Genomic DNA, 25,056 nt, shown 5'->3' on the forward strand with positions numbered 1-25,056 from the left:
TCTGCACCATCCGCACTGTCTGACCATCCGCACTGTCTGCACCATCCGCACTGTCTGACCATCCGCACTGTCTGACCATCCGCACTGTCTGACCATCCGCACTGTCTGCACCATCCGCACTGTCTGACCATCCGCACTGTCTGACCATCCGCACTGTCTGCACCATCCGCACTGTCTGACCATCCGCACTGTCTGACCATCCGCACTGTCTGACCATCCGCACTGTCTGACCATCCGCACTGTGAGCGCTGTTGGGCGGCGGTTTTCCTGAGAGCGGTCACTGTTAAGTATTTAACCATAAACCACTTTAAGCAGGAATTCTCGTATGTTTCCTGCAGTCCCTTTGGTTTTTGACAGACTTCTGCATTGAACACAAATGAAAATATATCTTAAAGAACAATTTCTGAAACACAATCAAAGCCTTTTTAATCGAAAGTACCGGATCTGCCAAACAAACGGTCTGGTGACAGAAGCATCATTTCCATCAGCTCCATTTTCCATACCCCATGAATATAGTGGACACTTATGCATATCTCACATTATAAATAAATATTACACTTGGTATTATTCTGCCTCATAATCAACAGATTTTTTTTGTAACTCACTTTTCACAGTAATTCTGCTGTTGGAGAGTTTCCTACTGAGTATATTTATACTCATAACCCACTGCACACTTCATTTGCCTATTCTTTTAGCGGCAGATTCTTTTTTGAAACACTCCCAAATCATATGCAAGTTATGTGAAAAATCAATTACTTTGTGAGATGCTGAACTTCATTGTCACCAAATGTGTGACCAAGTGATTAATAGGTACAGGATTCCCATAGATTGGTCCACAGAACCCAATTGTAAACTGTTACAAGAGACTTCCTCAGCTGCCTTCATCTTTCAAGATCAAAAGAGGCACAAATAATACAATGTCCTTTCCTGTGAGAAACATGACACCTCACCACCATCATTTTGAGATCAATTTGATGTGAAGATTGCTTTGTGTCCATATAAATGTGTGGATTTGAATACCTCAAAACATCCAGTGAATTAACTGGGGCCCCAGATTGCTTACGATAACACCCAAAATGATAATTTGGTCCCAGTTATTTGCCGAGATATATATATTAAATAATTCCAAATGAAGCACTGATGGGTCTGGAGGACAATGCTTTCCAATGCAATCTTTAGTTACGTTAAGATTGTGAACCAGAACTGACAGAACCCATAAGTAGAATAACTTCAGGAATTCATTAAAGACTTTGCCCAATTAATTTAAAAGACAGCAATAAAAACAACAGGGTACAGGTGCAATTTTGGAAGAATTGTTTAGAGCGAAAGGCTTTTTTCTAAACAATGTCATTACCATTTGCCAATGTGATCCTGTTAATGAACACTGTTATCAGTAATTCCACCATTAATTTTAACAAACGTCACAGAACAGAAGGTATCATTAAAATGTAAATGTAAGCTAATATGTAAATACAAACAATTATCTTTTAACGGAATAAATCCTTTTAAAGAGCAGATGCACCTTTTTTTATTAAAGCGTACCACTGTAAAACAACATACTCAATTACACTACAATAGTTTATTTTCAGCTTCACTAACACTGGCACTTCTCTGAACAGCTGAGGATTATTTTTTTAAAAATTCAAGGCCCGTATGCAAATGGTCACATCATGACAAACTAAAGCTATTGTACACAATGTTGAATAGTGTGTATAAACTCAATAACAAAGCCTATTTGTGCAGTTTTTCTCCAGATATTTACACTACAATGTTTAGAAATAACATTGGCTGGACATTTCTCTTGCTGTAAATTTAATTGTGATCAAAACCCCTGCTCGGATCCAAATCCCTAACTGACCAATGCCTTGGGGGTGTCCTCCCGACATGAAAGATGCTTTACAAATGTAATTTGTTGTTGTTGCTTTTAAAATGGGTCTCTTTTAACCAACGTCTTCTAATTTGAGCCAAATCATAGAAATGACAGCACAGGGGGAGTCTACTGTGTTGGTGCTCGTTCCTCCACTTTTCATTTCGCCTACAAAATATACAATCACTTTACAGTATATTCTATGAAGCTCTTTAAGAAATCTCACTATATGATAAGGCGCTGTATCAAATCCAGGGATTAGAATTCTTATTATTGAACTTTCTGCTCTGATTCCAAACCCTTTCATATTATTCCTCTTGAAATACATTCCAATTCCCCCTTTTTATCATATGAGCATTGCTAAATGCCATTAACTTTAACAGAATTTATAGGAACCTGCAGTGATGCTGTTAGCAGACTTATGAATCACCTTCATGGGAGTGATTATGGAAGTAACAAGCTAAAAAAAAACATTTTGGGGGGGGATGGGAGACAGAGCTGAAACAAAATATTGGATTTATTATGTACATAACTTAAGAATGTTTTTTTTAAAGTTAAGAAGATTATGCCAGTTTCGCCTGCAAAGTCACTATATCAAATGCAAGGATTATTACTATTATAGTTGTAAAATATCCTTTCAAATGAAGGTTTAACTGTGTAAATCATAAACACTATAAATATGCATTCTACCACATATACAGCTTCCGCACTTTGCAGTATCTCCTGTGAAGCCCTTTGAGAGGGCTTCAGACGTGAAAGATGCTGTAGCAAATGTAATGATTAGTATTATTATTTTTATTCAGTGCTAGGATAAGAGTTCTGCCAGGACCCTTTTTGGCTCAGTTTGAGACTGCAACAATTCATCCTTACAGCCAGATCAGTGTCAACTGTGAAATTGGAGCATTTAAAAGGTAAGGAGAATCAGAGCTGGGTGAATATAGCAAAACTAAACTGTACCCCGCACCCCCCCAAAGAAAATCCAAAATTATAGCCATTGCCTCAGGGAAAAATCTCACTTCTAGAACCCCTTTTTTTAATGCTTTCTCAACGGCAATAAGCATACAAATAAGTAAATGAAGACCTAATGTTAATAACAGTCCTTTTTCAACGTACCTTCCCTTCCCCAAGGTGTAATTGCTGTAAAAGGTGTCTTTCTCACTCAGTGTTTGCAAACTATCTCAATGCTGCTATCCGCGGGGTAGCAATGCAGGGAGACACACTCAGGGAATGGTCCCTGGAATGATCACAGAGCAGTTGGGTATTGTGATCAGAAGAGAGGAAGGTCAAGGCCATTGTACTGCAGAGAACATGAAGTCACAGGCAGACAGGCAGGTATAGCAATGTAGGGAGAGAACGCTAGCTTTTCAATGTAGTCAAGTTTGTAACATTCATGTGGTGGAAGAACATTCAGGACTACTGACTGTATTAGTGGATAAACGTGTTCATGCAGTGTATTTTTACGTGAATTGCATCGTACATTCTGATGGATGTCCGGTTCCTTTTGCGCAGTTGAATTTCATGCTCTGGCTTTGTTTATACAGTTTTTAGCAACATGCAGAATGGCTTTCAGGTTCACTTTCTGCCTCTGTGCAGCTGTCTTCTCCTTAGCTGAATGCAGGAGGGGCTGAGTTTGTAGATTGCTGCATAACATCAAACAATATTTTTTCACAATTCCATAACAAGAACAGCAACGTTTTATAACCTGTTGCTTTCTCTCTGCGGCAGTCAGCCCAGCTCAGCGGTCTTCTCTTACGGTTTGTGTTTAAAATGCGCTTCCACTGAAAGGAAAAGGACACAGCTAGCTTGTTATTATACAGAATATCGAGCTCTGTAGAAAAGAGTTGCCCTGTAACGGAATATAACTTTGCACACTCTGACAGCGGCAAATAATTCCCTCCCATAATCAGTGTGATCTGGCAGATTATCCAGGCTGGTTTGTGAGCTACCTCGTCAGTGCGAAAGCACTGCATTTTCAGTTAGTGCAGATCCACAGCATTTTGCCCACAAATATACAGTCAATTCACTTTACAGTATATTCTGTGAAGCGCTTTGAGACGTCTAGAAGACGTGAAACGCCCTAAATCAGATGCAAGGATTATTATTATTATTATCATTATTATTATAAGCAAGGCATTATAAGCATTATAAGGTGCAATGTTGCTTTTTAAACAAAGGTGTTGTTCGAAGATCTGCACAGAGTTAGAATCTGAGACAGTCAAGGGTTAAAATGACAAATTTTACTTTATAATGAAAGGTAACCCATTAAGTAATAAAATAGGAATTCTATTTTGTTCATTTTAGTTATGAACAAATTGGGTTTTGGGTCTATTGAAGGGGATAGGTTTGTTCTCGCAGCCGAGACACATCAATCGGGAAGAACAGTGGTGCAGCAAAGGTTACCTTAGGCAAATTCAATACATAAATAAGAAGATTTGCACTTTGAACGAGTCACTAAGGCAATATTTACTGGAATACAGACTACCTTGGCTCCTGGTCAGTAAGCGATCTGGCTGATTCACTTATTCGTGAGGTTATGAGGTTGTAAAACAATTGGGTCTTTAGACAGTTTGGAACCTGGATTTGATTTTTGGGAGTTTGAGTTGGGGGAAGCTATCCTGCATTGGCGGTCGCTACATAAATGCACATTGTTGCTCAGCACCTTGGGACATCCTCCCGACGTGAAAGGGGCTATACAAATGTAATCTTGTAGTTGTTGTTGTTGATGAGTGGCCTGGTGGTGGGGGGGTTAAAAAAAATTGTATATTTTTAAGGCAATGGTGTTAAGGCTAAGGGTGAGAGGAATTTAATGAGGACCCGGGTATTGAATCCTAATGTTTTCCATAGTCACCTGAGAAGAGCAGCACGTAATTGAGATAAATAATTGAGCGCAGCCCACTGCCTTCAATCTGATTGCAAACGTTCCTCGTCTCAAGTTTACGCCAGAGTCACGAACGCTTAAAGATCGCTCTTTTTCTTTTCCCCCAACTTAGAATGGAAGGGGGGGGAGGTCAAGGAAATAATCAGATGCCTGTGTTTGCAGGAATCCTCTGGTCTCCTCATTCCCCCAATCGGCACTTGATTGTATCACTATTGTTGGTGGGATGCATGCTGTAGGTGTTCTCAGCTTGGTTTGGAAACTCTTAAGCATGGTGATGGGTTTCCGCACGTGTCAGACAACCAGTTGGTCAAAAAATAATATCACTGTTAAATGTAATCAATTCAGCCTTGGCCGGAATGGTACAGTACAGCTGGGATAGTTTTATTTTATTTTTCTTACTAAACTGATCAACGTTGGAGAAGGCGCCAGGGCATGTGGGTTCCATTCCATGCCAGGACCCCCAATATCTCACAGCCAGGCGCAGTGAGCAAGGGGCCAGTGGATTAGAGAGAGCACAGCCACCACCCAAATACTCCTACAGAGATCTCAATCTCACGCAGGAGGCTTATCTTTGGTGACTCATAAAGTGTGAATATTCCACCCCATTGTCTGTAACATAATCTCTGTAATATAATATAACAAGGTGGTCCAACTGACGGCCCACGGGCCGCATCCAGCCCACCCGCTCCCTCCATATCCTGTAAATGTTATGTATGGTTCTGGAAGGGAAACACAAATATCATCCTTGATCCATAGAAAGACAATGGTATCAGTTTCGGCATTCGTAGTTGGAGACTAACCAAAAGCTCCTATTTGATTGGTTTAGAATATTGCAAACTGAATGCACATACGCGTGTCCTGGGGTCTATTATGTGCCAAGTGTAAACACACATACGTGTACAGAGGGAATTACAGATGCCCTTTTAATAATAATAATCTTTGCATAGGAGCCCTGTAGCTCAGTGGTCAGAGCACTCGCCTAAGCGAGAGACCTGGATTCAATTCCCAGCAGGGCAAAACTTTGGGCAAGTTTCCTTACTCCACATGCCTGATAATCATCCCTCAAGAAGGAAAAAAACAATAATAAATTAGTCACTTCAATCTGCTGCATTTTACCCACAAATATACAGTCAATTAACTTTACAGTATATTCTAGATGACGTGAAAAGCGCTATATCAAATGCAAGGATTATTATTATTATATTAACTCATGATCTCTGCTGAATGGGGATACCCCATTCACCAAAAAAAATCTGTTTACTGTCCGACATGCCAGGGCAGTGGTTTAGGGTTGCAGAGGGCAATTCAGGAGAACACATGTTTCACCAAAAAATATGTTTTTGTAATGAGGGTAAATAATGACTGAATGGGGCTACCAGGAAGGGTGGTTGAGACCAGAATGCTGAACTCATGTGAGAAACTGCTTGATGCTGTCATGGGAGGACGGTAGAGTGGGGGAATCTGGAAGGATGAGGTAAATGGAGCAAAGGGACTGATTTTGTGATGTTGTTTAGAACAGACTGAGGGCGAGGCCCATGTTGCTTTGTGAGGGCTGTTTCTTACCTGCATACTCCTGCGGCAACATTGGTCTGTCAATGACCTTCTGAAAGGCTTCGATCCACTGCTGCTGTTCCCTTTCTGTTTCACAGGCAAATAGGAACTTCCTGTCGGGGGTTACGATGGTAATTCCATACTGCCAATGATTTCCTTGAGTTGACAGAGGCAGTCCATCCAACACACTGTAGTTATTCTCTTTGCTTCCAATAAATACTTCACCTCTGGCAAAGGCATCCTGCAAAAAGGGGGGAAAAACTGCCGAGGTCAATGGTAATAATAATAATCCTTGCATTTGATATAGTGCTTTTCGCGTCGTCTAGACTTCTCAAAGCGCTTCACAGAATAGACTGTAAAGTGAATTGACCGTATATTTGTGGGTGAAAAAGACAACCTTTATGGTCGGCCAATGTATTACATTTTCTTGATTGAATATTTCTTGATTTATGCCAATACTGAATCAAGAAACAATGGAAAACACACTACCGATCGGACTTACTCGCGCAAATGTTCCATCACTGCCCGAGCTAAAAGCACACTTTGTGCAGAAGACGATACCAGTTTTTAGAGTTCTCTTGTTTTATTGTGGAACTGGAATAAAAGCTGAAGGGTTATATTATGAGAAGCCAGAGCCGTAAAATCAGAACCAAGACTGAACTCAGGAGGCATTTCTTCACGCAGAGGGTTGTGATGAATTGGAACCTTCTTCCCCTGAAAACTATAGAGCCCATCGATAGGGACGTTCAAAAGAGAGATAGACAGACACTTGGGCAGCAGAGAATTTGGTTATGTAAAAGGGGGGGGAAATGGCATTAAAAGATCTATCAAGATTTATAAACTGGTGGAACTGGCTCGATGGGCTGAATGGTCTCCTCCCGTTCCTTTTTCCCTATGTTGCTAAGGACAGAGTTAGCCAGACTTGTGCAAACTCTGCTCCAATAGTAGAAGTAACTTGGTTGCTCCCACTCCTCAGAGTAATGTTCTTACAGTTATGGGAAGGAATCCCCATTTGAGACTCAGATTGCTTATTGAGGAATCGTGAAGCTGAGTACACTTGAGACGCCAGACAAAGTGTTGCGGGTTACGGGCTAAGCTTACCAATGGGTCTTTAAAATACAGCAGTCGCCTCTCATCCAACGTGAACCACCGCTTCTTGAAACCTTCAGTATGCTGGGAAAAGATACAGCAATGTTAACTCTTTAATGTCCACCTGAACAGGCAAATGGATTTTACTGCACAGTTTAATTCCACAAGCTGCTTTACAAAAATCCCTCAAGAAAAAAACCAATAATAATTTAGTCACTTCAATCCTTGACTGTTTGTGGGACACTGCTGTCCGCAATTGGCTGCGGCATTTTGCCCACAAAAATGAAGTCAATTCACTTTACAATATATTCTGTGAAGCACTTGAGACGTCTAGAAAAGCGCTATATCAAATTCAAGGATTATTATATTATTATTATTATAAGTTGCAAAATAAAGTAGTTACACTGACAGTTCATTTATGATGTTGCCTTGTGGTAATAGCTTGTGGACGTGTCCCTGTACACGACTCTGTGTGGGTTTTCCCGTACAGGACTAGTCATGATTAAATAACAAACACCCGATACATGCTTTTCTCTACAATATACAAAGCAGTGGTGGACACAAAACTCAGGTTTTTATGACAGAACTAATACAAATCTCATCATGAATCTCTACTTGCTCATAGGAGAGGTGGAGACTCTTTGGAGTACAAATATCAGCATGGACCAGTTGGGCTGTTTCCATGTTGTAGTATTCAATGACATTTATGTTTGTATTATAATACACATCATTTCTATTCCTGATTTGGAGTGCTTTCATAGCATTGGCCAGAGGGTGCCGCCAGCAGGCTGCAAAAATGAAATAGGCGCTTGCAAACTCCAGTGAAGGTTTTGTTTGATTTCCTGTTACAAGGACAGAACAAACGAGCAATTGGTATGAACTGAATTCCACGTCAAGACTGTGGGAGTGTACACTGAACGGTTTTCCTTCTGTTTTCTTAAGCTGCTTTCTGAGAGAGTGGCTGGGCAGGATCTGCAAGCTGTTGCAGACAGCCGCTGTTACAGGCTGTGAATATCAGGACAATGATGTTACTTTCATATATGCCAAAGCAGCAGAACAAGAGGCCATGGGTTCAGGGCTGTGAATGCCAATTTAAGGACAGAAACTGGGAAGTATTTCTTTACACAGAGAGTAAATTATCAGCCGGAATGGGGTTACCAAGGGGTGTGCTTCAGGCAAGAAGACTGGATGCGTTTAAGACACAGCTGAGTGCTGTAGTGGGAGGACGGTAATAGTAATAATAATTCTTGGATTTGACGTAAAGCCTTATCACATCATTAAGATGTCTCAAACTGATTCATAGAGAATTCTGTAAAGTGGATTGACTGTGTATTTTGTGGGCCAAACATGGCAACCAGTTCTGCACAGCAATGTCCAACAAACAGCCATGAAGTGAGCAATTTTGCTATGCCTCCTTTCCCTCCCTGTCTCTGGCACCTAAGCCATGATTGCCATCCCCCCTCTCTCCCCTACCTGCGCTGTCTCCCATAGCCCACGGGCTGATGCTGCCTCGCTGATCGCTCGTTCCCAGTCTCTACGTGCGCGTTTTGGTTGCCCCCCGACCCGAGCCGCTCCCTCTGAAAATGTTGCTGCTCCTACCCCACACACTCCACTACTCCCACTCTGTCCTTCTCTCCCCTGCCCTCCTTACATTCTCTCTCGCCTGGACCCCACATTACCTTCCTCTGCTCCAGCCTGGGTATCCTCTGTCAGGCCCATCGTGGGTCCCGGCGTAGGTTGTCCCACAGCAGCCACCCCAACTGTTCCATCGCTCACTCTCTCCGTACCAACCGCCTCCAAAAGGCAAACTTTTGCCCCTCCCTCATGCATATCCTCTCCAAATCTCCATTTCTCCCCCAAAACCCCAAATCCTACCACTCGCCTCTCCATTCCCCCCCCCCCCCCACAACCTCACCAGCAAACCTATCTGCATTGCCCTCCAAAATGTCTGCTCCCTCTCCAATAAAGCCCTTACCATCCATGACCTCATCCTGGATGAGCACATCGATATTGTTGGCCTTACGGAAACCTGGCTCTCCCCCTGTGACCCATCCCCCTCATTCGGCTCCAACACCGCAGGCCGCCGAAACCCTCATACACGCCTTCATTACATCGAGGTTCAACTATGCAAACTATCGACAGGCGGGCCTTCCGCCACTCTGCATCCACTCTTTTGAACTCCATCCCGTAGTCCCTCCATCTCGCCCTCTCCCTCGCCACCTTCAAGACCCACCTCAAGACCCTCCTCTTCAACCGTGCTTTGAATCTCCCTGCTTCCCCCCTGCCCTCCCCCACCCCGACCCTCAGCTCGGGTCCGTAACTCTGTCTGTCCAGCGCTTTGGGACATCCTCCCAACGTGAGAGGAGCTATACAAATGTAATTTTGCTGTTGTTGTTGAAGCCTCCCCTCTGGCTACACTCTTCACCCCCCGCTGCCCCAAACAACGTGGCGGCGGGGTGGCTCTCATCCCCCAAGCTTCCCTAGGTCTATTACCCCTATTTCTCTGGCTGTTTCTCCTCATAAGAACACAAGAAATGCTTGATGAAAAAATGCCAAGGTTCGCCTTCCACCTTCCTGGAGGTCGCATGCACATATGTCCTGAACTACCTATGTACTATATCCTGTAATGTTATTTCCTAAAAGAAAACTATCTAATCTGTGTTTGAAAGAATCAACATTTCCTGCTTCAACCGTCTCCATAGGGAGCCTGTTCCACGGGTTCACTACTTGCTCACTGAAATAGTGTTTACACAGAATATGTGCATAGATTCATTCTGAATTTACCCCCTTCAATTTCAGGCCGTGTCCTCTGGTTTTACTATTCTGGACAAGTTGAAACAGCCTGTCATGACCTATATTGTTTTGCCCCTTTAGAATCTTAAAGACAGCAATCATGTCACCTCTCAATCTTCCCTTTTCCAGCGTGAACATACCCGATTTACTCAGTCCCTCCCCATAGTCCAGTCCTTCCATTCCCTCAATCGTTTTGGTTGCCCTCCTCTGTATCTTCTCGATTTCTCCAATATCCTTTTTTGTACTGCGGCGACCAGAACTGTACAGTACTCTAAGTATGGTTTATACGATTTATACAGTGGCAGGATGACCCCACTATTTCGGCTGCTATTGATTTTTTGATAAATCCCAATATCTGGTTTGCTTTATTCACTGCCACAAAACATTGTTGGAAGAGCTTCAATGTATTACCAATCAGGACCCCCAGTCCTATTCTTTTTCCATACATATTATTTTCCTTCTGTTCAAATAATAGTCCCTTCCAGGATTTTTTGTCCCCATGTGAAGTACTTTACATTTCTCTACATTGAATTTTATCTGCCACTGATCTGCCCAATTCCCAAGTATGTTCAAATCCTTCTGTAACCTATCTTGTTCAGCTTCACAATCTACCACCTTCATTAGCTTGGTGTCATCTGCAAACTTAGCCACTGTGCTAGTTCCAGATCATTTATAAAAATATTAAATGAAAGAGGTCTCAAAACAGAGCCTTGTGGAATTGTTATGGTCATCTCTTTTATTTTCTCTGCCTGTCTTTTATTTAAATATATTGAGTAGAGTTTTAAAAAAAATTTATGTTCTTAACGTTTTTGATACTTATGGTGCCATCAAGTCGGACTCTAGCGTTGATTACAGTTTGGCGGTAACTGACTATCTATAATTTGTATAAGTGCACTGCTCCCTATTGGGTCACTTAAAGGATGATTTTGATTGGATCATAAGAAAGGTAATCAAGTAACCAATCAATTGGTTCTATACAATTACCGTTGGGGACCCTAATTCACAGAGAGGCTCAATGCACATAAAAGAATGAGAGCCATGTGCTCATGGCAGATATTTTTCTACCTGATGACATCAAAGGTCATTGATGAGTGTAGTGAGATGAGTGGTGTTGATGAAGGGTAGTCATAGAGGTTGGTTCTTCATGCACTTTACATTAACTTCATTACCTGTGGCTGCTAGCATGTATAATATAAGTGTGGTTAATGTTTGTTATCTTAGAGTTGTGTTTGTTGATATTTATTGTGTTGTTTAAGATTTAATGCCAATGGCTGTGGATTTCATTGAAGCTACAATAAAATTCTGTTGAGCTAACTTAACTGCTTTAACTCGAGCTTTATGTATAAATCAAAGGAGGGAATACACAAACAGGTTCCGCCAAGGTCACAGAGGTGTACAATTAACCTCTGATTGACTGAAGCTTCCCAATTTGCTTTAATTTAAATAGCAATCGGTAGGACCTGTAGTAGTGGAAGAACTCATTAGTCAAGTTACACCTAGTTACAGGGACTTGCATTCATCAGTGAGAATTGAAAACAGAGGTCACCCAGGACACTGCAAGGGAGAGCGAGCCATATTGTGGGTACATATATAAGGGTGACAGAACCGTCTCACTTGGTGCCCAACGTTGGGCTGGAGAGCACTAAAGCAGGCCAACGGACCATGGTTTTATTCTTGGATTAAGATAAGTAAAAATGGACACAGCCAGCGGCCGGGATAACAAATTAACAAATAACATTTTGAAATCTGGCGTACAAAATGGGGAAACCCATTAGGAGAACTCGTTCTCTTGAGGGAAATAGCTATAAGGCGAGGCATGCTTGTGAAACACACGAAAGCCAAAGAAAGAATAGGGGTTGTTAGTCGTTAAAAAAAAATTAAATAGATCTGGTAATGATACCAAGTACTTCGAATTTTGTGATGCAAACAGACCCACATTAAGAAAAGAACTATTAAATGAAATTACATGTAAACCCAGTGAAACCAGTTCTACTGAGATATCTAGCGAGGATGAGGACTCTTCAATGTCAGTCACTCATTCAGTTGAGGAGATTAAAAGAATGAATCGCTCACTTTGTAAGAAAAAATTAAGAAAACATTGCAGACGGTGAGCCGTGCGGATTTAATACCTGACGGTGTGGAGTCCTATAGCTTAGTGGTTAGAGCACTCGCTTTGCAAGTGAGAGATTTGAGTTCAATTCCAGGCAGAGAGCGAAACCTTGGGCAAGTTTCCTTACTCCACACACCTAATAATAATAATTAGCAGGTTGCAGTCTGCTAAAAAATATAAAGACCACGCAACAATCTTGTTAGAGAATCGGAGCTTGAAAATTCTAATTTGGTGTTAAAATTTGAGGAAAAAAATTATGAAAAACAATTGTTAATTAAAGAAACAATCAGGCTGAGGTGGGGTGATTGCAGCAGAAACTTTCTGAAACCGAGTCTTTAATTGACTCATTAAACAAGAAAGAGAGAGAATAACAGGTTCTCATAAAAGAATTAAAAAACGAGCTGGTAAACAGGCTGGTGGGAGAAACACCAACAGCTTTGAATTTGCAGCCGTGACCAGAGACTACGTGCAATACAATAATAATAATCGTTGCATTTGATATAGAGCTTTTCACGTCGGGAGGACGTCCCAAAGCGCTTCACAGAACACACTGTAAAGTGAATTGACTGTATATTTGTGGGCGAATGCTGCAGCCAATTGCCAACAGCAATGTCCCACAAACAGTCGTAGATTGAAAATGACCGACTTATTATTGTTTTTTTTTGGAGGGATTATTATTAGGTGTGTGGAGTAAGGAAACTTGCCCAAGGTTTCGCCCTGATGGGAATTGAACCCAGGTCTCTCGCTTGCAAAGCGAGTGCTCTAACCACTGAGCTACAGGACTCCACGTCCCCTCTGCAAGAACAGCTAAAAGCTATTAAGATAAAATCTTCTGAAACAGAAAACGTTTTTAAAGTCATGCCTGTAAAAACAGATATTGAAGGGTGGTTAATGTCCACAATTTCTATTGCTAATTTAGTCACTCTGCCAAATAAAGTCCTTCAGATCTACCTCCAATCTGTAATTGGAGTCAGACTGAGCGGGAACATCTGTCCCCTGATGTTCTGTCAGCTTGTCTGTCGGACATCAAGCGCTGGATGAGTGCAAATTTCCTGCAGCTAAACGTCAACAAGACTGAAGCCATACTCTTTGGCTCCTGCTGACGTCTTCTGTCCCATGGTTCCGAACACCTCAACCTCCCCACCTATCCTTAAAACTCTCCGAACCCGTGCACAATTTAAGTGTCAGGTTCAATCCCCAGTTATCCTTCCTCCCCTGGTCCCTGACCAGCATCGCTTTCTTCCACCTCTGCCACATTGCCCGTTTCCCACAATACCTCAACCCAAAAGCTGCCGAAATCCTTGTCCATGCCTTTGTCACTTCTCAGCTGGATGACTCTAACGCCCTCCTTGCTGGTCTCCCCCCCTCCCCTCCACTATTCCCAAAATTCAGCTCATTCAAAACTTCGCCACCCGCATTCTCATCCGCACCAAACTTCGTACCCCGATTACTCCAGTCCTTGCCAAACTCCACTGGCTCCCTGTCACAGAACGAATCAACTTCAAGATCCTCAATCTAGTGTTTAAATCCCTCCATTCCTTGCCTCCCATCTCTCTAACCTGCTCCCTCCCCACAGCAGAACCCACTGCCTCCGCTCTACTGGGTCCAGCCTCCTCCATGTCCCCCAAATCCTCCGTTCCACCATCAGCAGCCGTGACTTCAGCCACTACTCCCTGAAACTTTGGAACTCCCTCCCTCAGCCCCTTCGCCTCGCCCCCTCGTTCCCCATCTTCAGGCCGCGCCTAGCTCTAATACATCATTTATAAAGACTTCTCAATCCCTAATAGTTTGGAGTCAGACTAATACTTGTGGAGTCCTGTAGCTCAGTGGTTAGAGCACTCGCTTTGCAAGTGAGAGACCTGAGTTCAATTCCAGGCAGAGGGCGAAACCTTGGGCAAGTTTCCTTACTCCACACAGAGCCTAATAATAATCCCTCCAAAACCAAAACCAATAATAAATTGGTCATTTTCAATCTACAACTGTTTGTGGGACATTGCTGTGTGCAATTGGCTGCCGCGTTCGCCCACAAATATACAGTCAATTCACTTTACAGTGTGTTCTGTGAAGCGCTTTGGGACGTCCTCCCGACGTAAAAAGCGCTATATCAAATGCAAGGATTATTATTATTACTTTGGTGCATGGCCAGTCGCTCACTATGGCTGACTACTTGAGCGTTGAATGAATCTACCATCTTGCAATTATTGCATATAATCGCTTCAAAATCTCGGCCTGGAAGGCAAAAATCTTGCAACTACTGCAACATACAAAGTATTCCATTGTTATATACAGTATATGAGGCAAAAAAAAATTCTCACCTGCACCTCCTTTCCCCTCTGCAACAAATTCATACTCTCACCAAGTCCTCCTTTGAGCACCTCACCCTCTACCATCCCTCCTCTTTTTCCCTCAAAATTCTCCTAGTTTACCACCCACCCCCCAAATCTCCTGGCTCCTTCCTCACTGATATCTCCTCTCTCCTCTCATCCTGTCCCTCTGCACTGAACACCTGCTCATAATGGGTAATTTCAACCTGCACCTAAACTCCTCTTGCACCACCTCCTCAGACTTCATTGCCCTCCTCTCCTCCCTAAACCTCACCCTCCACATCAACTTGTCGAGCCACAAACGTGGCCACCCCCTCGATCTTGTCATCACACATGGTCTTGACATTTACGACCTGTCCATCACGGACAAGGCCAACTCAGACCACTTCCTCATCTCCCTCTACTCCCGCATCCCCCTCCCCTGTTCCAAGCCCTCCATCATGTTTTTCCGCCACTTGTAAAAGCTTCCCAAGCTGCCTCTCTTTCTCGGACCTCCTCTCCCTCTGGCCCTCCACCCGCAGCGATCCTGATGCAGCTGTCTCTCCACAACTTTTAATTCCTTGGCTCCCCTGAAATCCAGGGTTGTTTCCAAACTCACCAGCTCCCCCGGTACAACAGTCATTACCGCTCACTTGAAACCCAACACCTGGAAGCTTGAGTGCAGATGGCAGAAATTCGGCCTCACGATTCACCACCAGCTGTGACTTGAACTCCTCCACACCCACCACCTCTCCCTTTCACAGGCCAAAACTGACTTTTACTCCAAAGTCACCCTGGAGGCAAAAAACAATCCAAGGACACTGTTTTCCACCATCCATCACCATGCATCCCCTCAAGCTCCCTCTATCCTCACATTAAAAATGCCTCAAAGAATTGAAAATATCTGCTTGAAAACATCATCATTCCTCCTCACCCCATGTCTCCTTCCATACCTCCCGGACCATCCAAACTGCCTTATCCCTCTGCCACAGCTCCTGCCACTCCTTACATTCCTTTGGCCCCATTTCTTCCTCCTCCCTCTCAACCACATCACGTGCATGAAGTCATCACCTGCTGCCCTGACCCTCTCCCTACTCAGCTGCTGGTCACTCAACTCCCCCTCCTCTCCCCCCTGCTGGCCAATATGGTCAAACAGTCTCTCTCCTCAGGCTCTATTCCACTCCCCCTTAAAATTGCTGTTATCACACCTCTCCTCAATCCTCATAACCCTCTAATCTTTCATACTACAGTCCCATTTCCAACCTACCCTTCCTTGCCAAAGTCCTGGAACTCATTGTTGCAGGTCAACTTCGGTCACACCTCTCTCTCCACTCCCTCCTCGAGCCACTGCAGTCTGGTTTTCACCCTGCTCGCAGCACAGAGACAGCGCCTGTCAAAGTCACAAAAGACGTCCTCTCTATCTGTGACCAGGGCTCCCTCTGCCTCCTCAACCTTCTGGATCTCTCTCTGCTGCGTTTGACACAGTAGACCACTCCATCTTCCCCCACTGCCACTCCTCCCTCATCCACCTTAGTGGGACTGCAATCGCATGGTTCGAGGTCACACATTCAGCCACTACGTCCCGAACACTCTCCCTCAATCCCTCCGCATTGCCTTTCTCTCCCCTTTTTCAAGTCCCGCCCGAAAACCTTCCTTTTTGACCATGCTTATGGTCACCCCCACACCCCGGCTCAGAATCAGGCTCCATCACTGTTAAGCGCTCTGAGACACTGCCCTGTGTGGAGGGCACTGTATAATTGAAAATTGTTGTTGTTGATCAATTTTATTTGGACATTTGTTGGCCAGGACACTGGGGAAAACTCTCTCTTTTCAAATAGTGTCATGGGATCTTTAACATCCACTACAAAGGATGGCATCTCCAACAATGTAACACCACCCCCAGCACTGCAGCGGAGTGTCAGCTTAGATAATGTGACAAGTTTCTCTCTCATCCTCTGTCCATCTCTTAACAAGTCAAATGAAACCAACCTTTGGACCCGTTTTTTCCATGTGACCTTCCTTTGCATAATTTCTTGTCAGTTTTGGCACCAACTGAAATAGAATGGAAAAAGTTTATGTTAACCTATGCTAGAACAGCGCTCGCTGAGTGCTTTAAGAAGCTTGTGTTTGTCTAATTCATTGGTGATCAACCTGTAGTGGCTGAAAGTGGATCGTGCGGTTATGGATAAGTGAACCCCCCAAAAGAAAATTCTCACTAGTCTAGGTTAGTTCGTGTTTGATCGGTATTGTGTTCTCAGTTTTTTCTTGATTGAATATTTCTTGATTTGTGGCATAAATTAAGAAATATTCAAGCAACAAAATTTATATTGTTGACTGTCCATAAAGGTTGGCCACCAGTCTAGTTAATGAGTGGCCCTGCCAGAGGATGTATCAGGCTGGACTGGTCCAGTATATCTGGCCTTGAAGGGTGATTTCTCTGAGTGCGTGTGTGAAATCAACAGTTCATTAAATTCTGTGAGACTCACATCAGCATCGCTGGCCCCTGGGAACGCCACCTGTAAGTAATGGAACCGAGCTGCCCTGATAGCATTGAACCAGTCAACGACTTCCTGTCCCAACAAGAATAAAATAATCAGTAAATAATCTTTCAAAACATAGTTTTAATTCAGATTCTGGGGAAAGTGACCATCAAGAGCATTCTAGGCATTCCACCCCCCTACCCCTCTTACCTTCCCATCCTCATGATACACAAATATATTCCGGGTGCTGTTATCTTTTAAATAAGTAACCTGCAGACCATTCGGGTTCCCGATTTTTGCTGGTTGAAAGCTGGCATTGATTTGATTGAGCCGTATGACTGCTTTCGGGTCTTTCGCCTGAAAAATAAGGTGGGGGGGAGGGGGAAGAGGAAGTGGGTATAAATTTAGTTTAAAAAGTGATTCAAGTTTTTCTTTTACAATCACAAAAAGCAAGAGTAATCTTGCTTTTTTGTGATTCCTAATCTTAGAAGACAAGCTTGAGTGACGGGAAAGAGAAGAGGATTTCAAAGTCTCGAGAACCACTGTGTGGGGGTGTGGGTGGGGCAGAGAGTTGTGTCTCAGAGCTCAGTGTTTAACTAGAGGAAACCTCCCTGCAGTGTGGGATATAGCGGTTTGAATTCTTTTGCACGTTCAGGTTAAAAAAAGCCTATTAAGAAGACAAATAATAACAATAATAATCCTTGCATTCAATATAGCGCATTTTTCACGTCATCAAGAAGTCTCAGCCGGCTCTTTTTAAGATCTGCTAAAAACTGGCGTCCTAATTAAGATTGAATTTAAGAATTCTACACAATACTTAAATGTTTAAAAGGTAATGTGGTCTTACAGACTATGGCGAGGTGAAGTCAGGGATTTTGCTAAACTTTATGAACTGGCGAGGAAACTGGTTGCTTACATCGTGTTTGTTAAAGTATTTCAGCACTCCTTCCCGTTCAGTTAATATGAATTTCCGGCTCAGAAACTGTCCGTTGTCACGTCCCCGTTTCCACAAGAAGCCTTCTCTGTACCCTGAAATGTAATGGATCTGATCAGTATAGAGTCATAGCAAGTGACCAAATAAGACTCATCTGCTGAATAATATGACTAAGGATTTAAGGAAGAATCCAAAGAAGCTTAGAGTCCCACCAAGCCCAGTTCTTTTACATATAATATTATAGAGGGTACATTTCCCCTGCCCTCATTTTCTTCATCCCTCTTGCTGCCAATTGGTAAGTTAACGTTATGACACAATACGTCCAGCCAAGCCTCCATACCTATTTGGGCTTTGAGGGCATTCCAAGGCTCATGGATGAGTCAGACAGACTAGTCAATTGCCAGTTGTGCCTTGGTTTACTCTCCTGTCAGAACCAGCTCAGGAGGGATCTGCTTACATTGTTTCTTGTTTTGTTAAAGATGAGACTCATTTAACCAGGCTAAAATAGATCAGATCAGACCTATGGGACATGTGGTTAGAGCACTCGCTTTATAAGCGAGAGATCTGGGTTCGATTCCTGGCAGGGTGAAACCTTGGGCAAGTTTCCTTATTCCACATGCCTCCACTCCCTCAAGAAAAAAAACACATTAAGAATTTAGTCACTCAATCCACGACGCTGCTGTGCGCAATTGGCTGCCGCGTTTCACCCACAAATAATATTCACTTTACAGTATATTCTGTGAAGCACTTTGAGACATCTAGAAGATGTGAAAAGCGCTATATCAAATGCGAGGATGATTATTATTATTAAAATACAGAATCTTCTTGTCCCAAGTCCAATGCTCAACTGATGTGGGAACCATGCAGATTTCACAGAGCTAATAGTGTGCAGCAGGTTTTCCCATTGTCTGTAATACCTGGGTACAGATCTCCAGGCAATGCTGCTGTCTGGGCAAAAATTTCACAGGCAGCAGAAACTAGAGATGTTGGACGTTCTTTTTAAACCCAGAACGTTGTTGTTGAATTCCACACGAATTTTGGACAGATGGGTGTGGCTTGTTTTCCAGCATCTGTTGTGGCGCTCCAAAGGCAGCCTGGCCACATCTCACCCGGGTTACACAGGGACAAGTCATCCAGCGCCTTCAGATGTCCTCCCGATGAAAGGCGGTAAACAAATATAATTTTGTATTGTATTCTATCAGGCCACAAGGGCTACATGATACTGGAACCATCCTGAGCATGGGGACAAGGCTGCCATCTGCCGGCTGATGACAATATTCCATCACTTCCCAATGGAATTGGGAGCCATTCTCTGGGAATGCAGAGACCTATGGACTGACCTTTAACTCTGAGAAGTGCTAATGTGATATCAGCCGCTTTTCTTCAGTTCAAAGACTGAAAGATTGGTTCTGGAGAAGACTGAATTTCATTTGAGTCAAATTGGCTGTTCCCGGAACCAGTTTGATTTTGATTATTCTATGGCAACAGAATGGGGATTAGCAGGGCAGCTTCACAACCTAGGCTGGTTTAGTGACAGAGAGCCCAGCAGCGTGAGGAGGGAACTGAGTGAGGTGGAACAGAGTGAGAATAATTCATTTATTATTATTTATTATTATTCATGACTAATCATTGAATCTTGCTCTTTCTAGATTCCTAGTTTATCATATGAGTAAGGAGGAGAAAGAGATGGATATGTGCTTCGATTTCTCGGTGGAACTATCCTCTGTATCTCATGCTTTTTGAAGGTGGTAGTGTCTGCATATCTGGTTCTCTGTGTGTCTAGCAAGGAAATAATTTCTTCAAGAAAATTAATAAATTGGTCACTCAGTCCACGACTGTTTGTGGAACACTGCGGTGCCCAATTGGCTGCTGCGTTTGGCTCACAAAATATACAGTCAATTCACTTTACATTATATTCTGTGAAGTGCTTTGAGACGTCTCGAAGACATGATAAGGCGCTACATCAAATGCAAGGATTATTATTTATTATAATTCTGTTACAGAATTTGGTAAGTTTAGGAATTCGGTGCAGATGGGGAAAGAAGTACATAATTATAAAATATATAATAGTTATATTAAAATAATATAAAATATGTCTGGGAATATGGCAGGGCAGTGAAACCAGTTGCATGCACAATATGTACTATGTGGGAACTCCGGGATGCTTGCGTGCCCTGGATAGACACGTGTGTAGGAAGTGCCTTCGGCTGCTCGAGCTTGAGCTCAGGGTTTCTGAGCTCGAGGAGAAGTTGGAGTCACTACATAGCAAACGGGAGGCTAAAAAGTTTATGGATCAAGCGTTTCAGGAGGTGGTCACCCCATATCCACAGAGGGGTCAGAAGGAGAGTGAGTGAGTGACCACCTGGCGTGGTAGGAAGAGGGGACGGGCAATGCAGAAATCCCCTGAGAGTGTGGCACTCACAAACCAGTTCTCTGTACTGAAGACCGGTCAGGGTGATGACATCTCTGGGGAGGGGAGTCAAAAGCAAATGGATGCACAGGGGGACACAGGGAAGAGTGTCAATACAATTGTCATTAGGGACACAATGGTGAAAGGAATAGACAGGCATTTCTGCGAATAAAGGCGTGACTCTAGCATTGCATGTTGCCTCCCTGGTGGCAGGGTTGAAGACATCATGGAATGGGTGAAAAATGTTCTACAGGGGGAAGGGAAATATCCAGAAGTCGTGGTCCATCTTGGGATCCATGACGTAGGGAAAAAAAAGGGCTGAGATCCTACAAGGAGAGTATCAGAAGCTAGGGAAAAGCTAAAGAGTAGGGCCTCAAAGGTGGTGATCTCTGGATGACTCCCAGTGCCTCATGCAAGTGAGTATCAAAACAGCAACAACAAAACTACATTTTCACATCAGGAGGACGTCCCAAACACATGACTGGAAAAATGGTGCAGAAAGGAGGGATTCAGATTCCTGGATCATTGGATCAGTTCTGGGGCGGGTGGGACGTGTACAAGGTGGATGGTTTGCACCTGAACAGGGCTGGGACCAATGTCCTTGCAGGGAGGTTAACTAGTGCTTGGGGGAAGGGTTTAAACTAATTTTGAGGTGCGAAGGGAATCGGGATGTAGTATTAGAGAGGACAAACAAGTTACATAGAAGGCTGGGAGAGACGAACAGTAATGTAATAAGGAGTAATCCAGAAAAAAAGGAGGGATTAGATGGGGGAGAAATGCAGAAAAAACTAAGTCGGTCTTGGAGTGCATGTGCTTAAATGTGACAAATAGGATTAGTGAACTGCAGCTCAAGTAGCCACATGGGGTTATGATGTAGTGGCAATAACGGAGATCTGGCTCAAACAAGGGCAGGAATGGGAACTGAATATTCAGGAGGGATAGGGAAGGGAAAAAAAAGGAGGGGGGGGTGGAGGCAATACTGATTAAAGACACAGTTACGGCCCTGGAAAGGGACGATGTGCTAGAGGGTCCAAAAACAGAATCTATACACCTACAGAGTAACAGATCCTTTTCTGCTCCTTAACTCTAACCAAAAACAGAATCTATTTGGTTAGAGTTAAAGAGCAGAAAAGGATCTGTTCCTCTGTTAGGTATTTACTATAGACCACCAAATAGTGGAAGGAGACAGATGAGCAAATCTGCAGCAGATTTCAGAAAGATGCTAAACCAATAGAGTAGTGATAATGGGGGAACTTCAATTATCCTAATATAGACTGGGAAACACACAGTGTAAAGGGCAAGGATTCCTGAAATGTGTGCAGGATAACTTATTGGATCAATATGTTTCCAGCCCAACGAAGAAGGAAGTAGTGCTGGATCTAGTTCTGGGGAATGAAGTGGAGCAGGTTTCAGTAGGAGAGCATCTGGACAATAGACAATCTAACATCATTAGGTTTAGAGTACTTATGGAAAGCTACAAGGAGCAATGAAAGGTGAAGATACTCAACTGGAAGAGGCTAATTTCAGTGAGTTAAAAAGGAACCTCGCCAAGGAGGACTGGAGAGAAAGATTCGCAGGTAAAACAGCTAACAAGCAATGGGAAACCTTCAAGGAGGAGATAGTTCAGGGACAGAACAAACACATTCCCACAAAGGGGAAAGGAGGGCATCCAAACTTCCCTGAATGAATAAGGAAAACAGAAAAAGGAGGCTTATGATAAATGTCAGGTCCAAAATACAGAAGATAATCAAATAGAATGTAGAAAGTACAGAGAACTGAAAAAGGAAGTAAGAAGGGCAAAGAGATTGTATGAGAAAAGATTAGTGGGTAACATAAAAAGGTATTTTATAAGCATATAAAGAATAAAAGGTTAGTCAAAGATAGGGTGGGACCAATTAGGGACGAAAGAGGCAGAGGGCATGGCTGACATACTGAATGAGGACTTTGGATCCGTCTTCACAAAAGAAGAGGATGCAGCAAAAGCCACAGTATCGGAGGAGAGGGGAGAGAAATTGGATAAGAATAAACAGAGAGGAGGTCTAAAAAGGCTGTCGGTGCTCAACATAGATAAGTCACCTGGTCCGGACGGGATGCATCCTAGGTTACTGAGGGAAGCAAGGGTGGAAATAGTGGAGGCTCTGGCCACAATCTTTCAATCCTCTTTGGACACTGGAGTGGTGCCAGAGCACTGGAAGGTTGCAAATGTTACTCCCCTGTACAAAAGGGGGCAGAAGCGTAAACCTGAGAACTCCAGGCCAATCGGCCTAACATCAGTAGTAGGGAAACTTTTGGAGACTATAATCTGGAACAAAATAAATTTTCACTTAGAAAAATATGGGTTACTAAAGGACAGCCAACACAGATTTGTAAAGGTAAATCATCTTCAATAAACCTGATAGAGTTTTTTGATGAAGTAACTGAGAGTGTGGATGAAAGTAATGGTGGTGAATGGTTGTTTTTCTGACTGCAGTGTGCAGTGGTGTCCCCCAGCAGTCGGTATTGGGACCACTGCTGTTTTTGATCTCTATAAATGACCTGGACTTGGGTATAGCGAGGACAATTTCCAAGTTTGCAGATGATACTAAGCTAAGAAAAGTAGTAAACAGTGAGGAGGATAGTAGCGGACTGCAAATGGACATAGACAGACAGGTAACATGGGCAGACACGTGGCAGATGAAGTTTAATGTGGAGAAATGCGAAGTGATGCATTTGGGGAGGAAGAATGAGGAGAGGCAATATACGCTGATGGTACAGTCTTAAAGGGGGGGAAGGGACAGAAAGACCTGGGGGTCATATAGTAAATCTTTGAAGGTGGCCGGACAGGCAGATACAGCTTTTAAAAAAGCATCCGGGATACCAGGCTTTATAAATAGGGGCATAGAATACACAAGTCAGGAAGTTATGATGAAGCTTTATATAAACACTGGTTAGGCCTCAGCTGGAGACTTGGTTTAGTTCTGGGCCCCACACTTTAGGAAGGATGTCAAGGCATTAGAGAGGGTGTAAACGAGATTTACCAGGATGGTACCAGGAATGAGGGGCTTCAGTTATCAGGAGAGGATAAAGAACCTGGGATTATTGTCCTTGGAGCAAAGAAGGTTAAGAGGAGACTTAATGTAAGTTTTCAAAATTATGAGGAGATTTGATAGGGTGAACAAGGAGAAACTATTTCCACTGGTGGTGGGTCGGTAACCCGAGGACACCAATTTAAAATAGTTGTTGAAATAAACAGAGGGGAGATGAGGAGAAATTTTTCACACAGCGAGTTGTTGGGATCTGGAATGCATTGCCTGAAAGGTTGGTGGAAGCCAATTCGATAACAGCTTTTAAGAGAGAAGTAGATAATTATTTGGGGAAGACACATTTGCAGGGCTATGGGGAGACAGCGGGGGAGTGGGATTAATTTGGATAGCTCATTTCAAAGAGCCAGCATAGACACAATGGGCCAAATGGCCTCCTTCTGCGCTGCATAATTATACTATGATTCTAGGAATTGACCAACTGGACATGAGATGTAGGTCATGTGAAGGTTCCAGGATGATGGCCAAGAATTGGTTCACTTTGCATTTTGAGGTCAATGCCCTCCTTCTCTTCAGTTTGTTGCCTGAGACGTCTCAAAGCGCTTCACAGAATATACTGTAAAGTGAATTGACTGTATATTTTGTGGGTGAAATAAGGCAGCCAATTGCACACAGCAGTGTCCCACAAACAGTCGTGGATTGAGCGACAATTTTTTTTTGAGGAATTATTACCCTCAGAAAACGTTCCGCCAATCGCCTAAGAACCGAGTTCCCACTTACTGCTAGATAAAAAGAGACGTGTTGAAGTAAGAAAACTTGCCAACGGTTTCGCCCTGCCTAGGAATCGAACCCATGTCCTCTTGCTTGCAAGGTGATGTTCTGAGAGAGTAAGTGTGAAAAGGCAAAGTAGACAAAGGAAGCAGAGCTCCATAAATGTGCTGGGAGGAGAGGGCAGAAGGCAGCAAAGAGAGCTGACTTTGTTTCACTGGATTTCCTCCACGCCTATTCCAACTGGTTCCGCCCTGCTGTTGATTCCACACACGGCGTCACTCTAAAATAAACCCATCTGAGTTATGTTTATATTGAAACAAAAGTCCCTAGTTATTTCTGATGCCTGTTCAATTTTATTTATACCGGCTTAAGCCTCTGAAACCCAATACCATTCTGTTCATGTTGAAGATGCCAAGTTCTCTCCCGCCTGGCTGGCTCCTCTGCTGAGCTTGGAGCCTCAGTCTTGCCCTTGGTAATCCTCAGTGATGTTTGTCTCTACGAGGCTTGCTTCAGTGCTATGAGTTTAAAAATTGTCAAGCATTGACCATTGTGTGTACTTGTCCTCTCTCCTCTCACATCACTCTCTTTCCCTCTCCCATTTCTTTATACTCCTAGCCCTTGGGGTTTTTTGACCCGAATCCTACACAGAGATGGCCTTTTGATCGACCACACTGCAAGTTGCAATGGCCTGCTGAGACCACTGGGGAAGATCTCATCCTTTTTCTCATCTGTCATCACAAGATTATTTTGGATGTAGAAGCCCCTTTGCCCCCATCTGGTTTCATCTCTCTAGAACATCTACCCTGCAGCATCAAGCTGCTTTTTAATTTAGTCGAGTTTCCCCCACCGC

At 43.3% G+C, this 25,056-nt stretch overlaps 1 protein-coding gene across 1 annotated transcript in view; it reads right to left on the minus strand.

The window, feature by feature from the left end:
- Nucleotides 1-2,932: 2,932 nt before the first annotated feature.
- Nucleotides 2,933-25,056, minus strand: part of LOC103191011 (arf-GAP with dual PH domain-containing protein 1-like) — a 40,605-nt gene continuing 18,481 nt past the window's right edge. The window contains exons 4-10 of the mRNA XM_042341241.1: nt 17,988-18,100; nt 17,282-17,428; nt 17,078-17,161; nt 16,581-16,643; nt 7,398-7,469; nt 6,309-6,537; nt 2,933-3,645 (exon numbers count right to left, since the gene is read on the minus strand). Coding sequence (XP_042197175.1) covers nt 3,617-3,645; nt 6,309-6,537; nt 7,398-7,469; nt 16,581-16,643; nt 17,078-17,161; nt 17,282-17,428; nt 17,988-18,100 — 737 coding nt within the window. The 3' untranslated portion in view covers nt 2,933-3,616. The remainder of the gene's footprint in view (nt 3,646-6,308; nt 6,538-7,397; nt 7,470-16,580; nt 16,644-17,077; nt 17,162-17,281; nt 17,429-17,987; nt 18,101-25,056) is intronic.

Source organism: Callorhinchus milii, unplaced genomic scaffold (genome assembly GCF_018977255.1).
Source record: "Callorhinchus milii isolate IMCB2004 unplaced genomic scaffold, IMCB_Cmil_1.0 Scaffold16, whole genome shotgun sequence".
In the NCBI taxonomy this organism is placed as follows: domain Eukaryota; kingdom Metazoa; phylum Chordata; class Chondrichthyes; order Chimaeriformes; family Callorhinchidae; genus Callorhinchus; species Callorhinchus milii.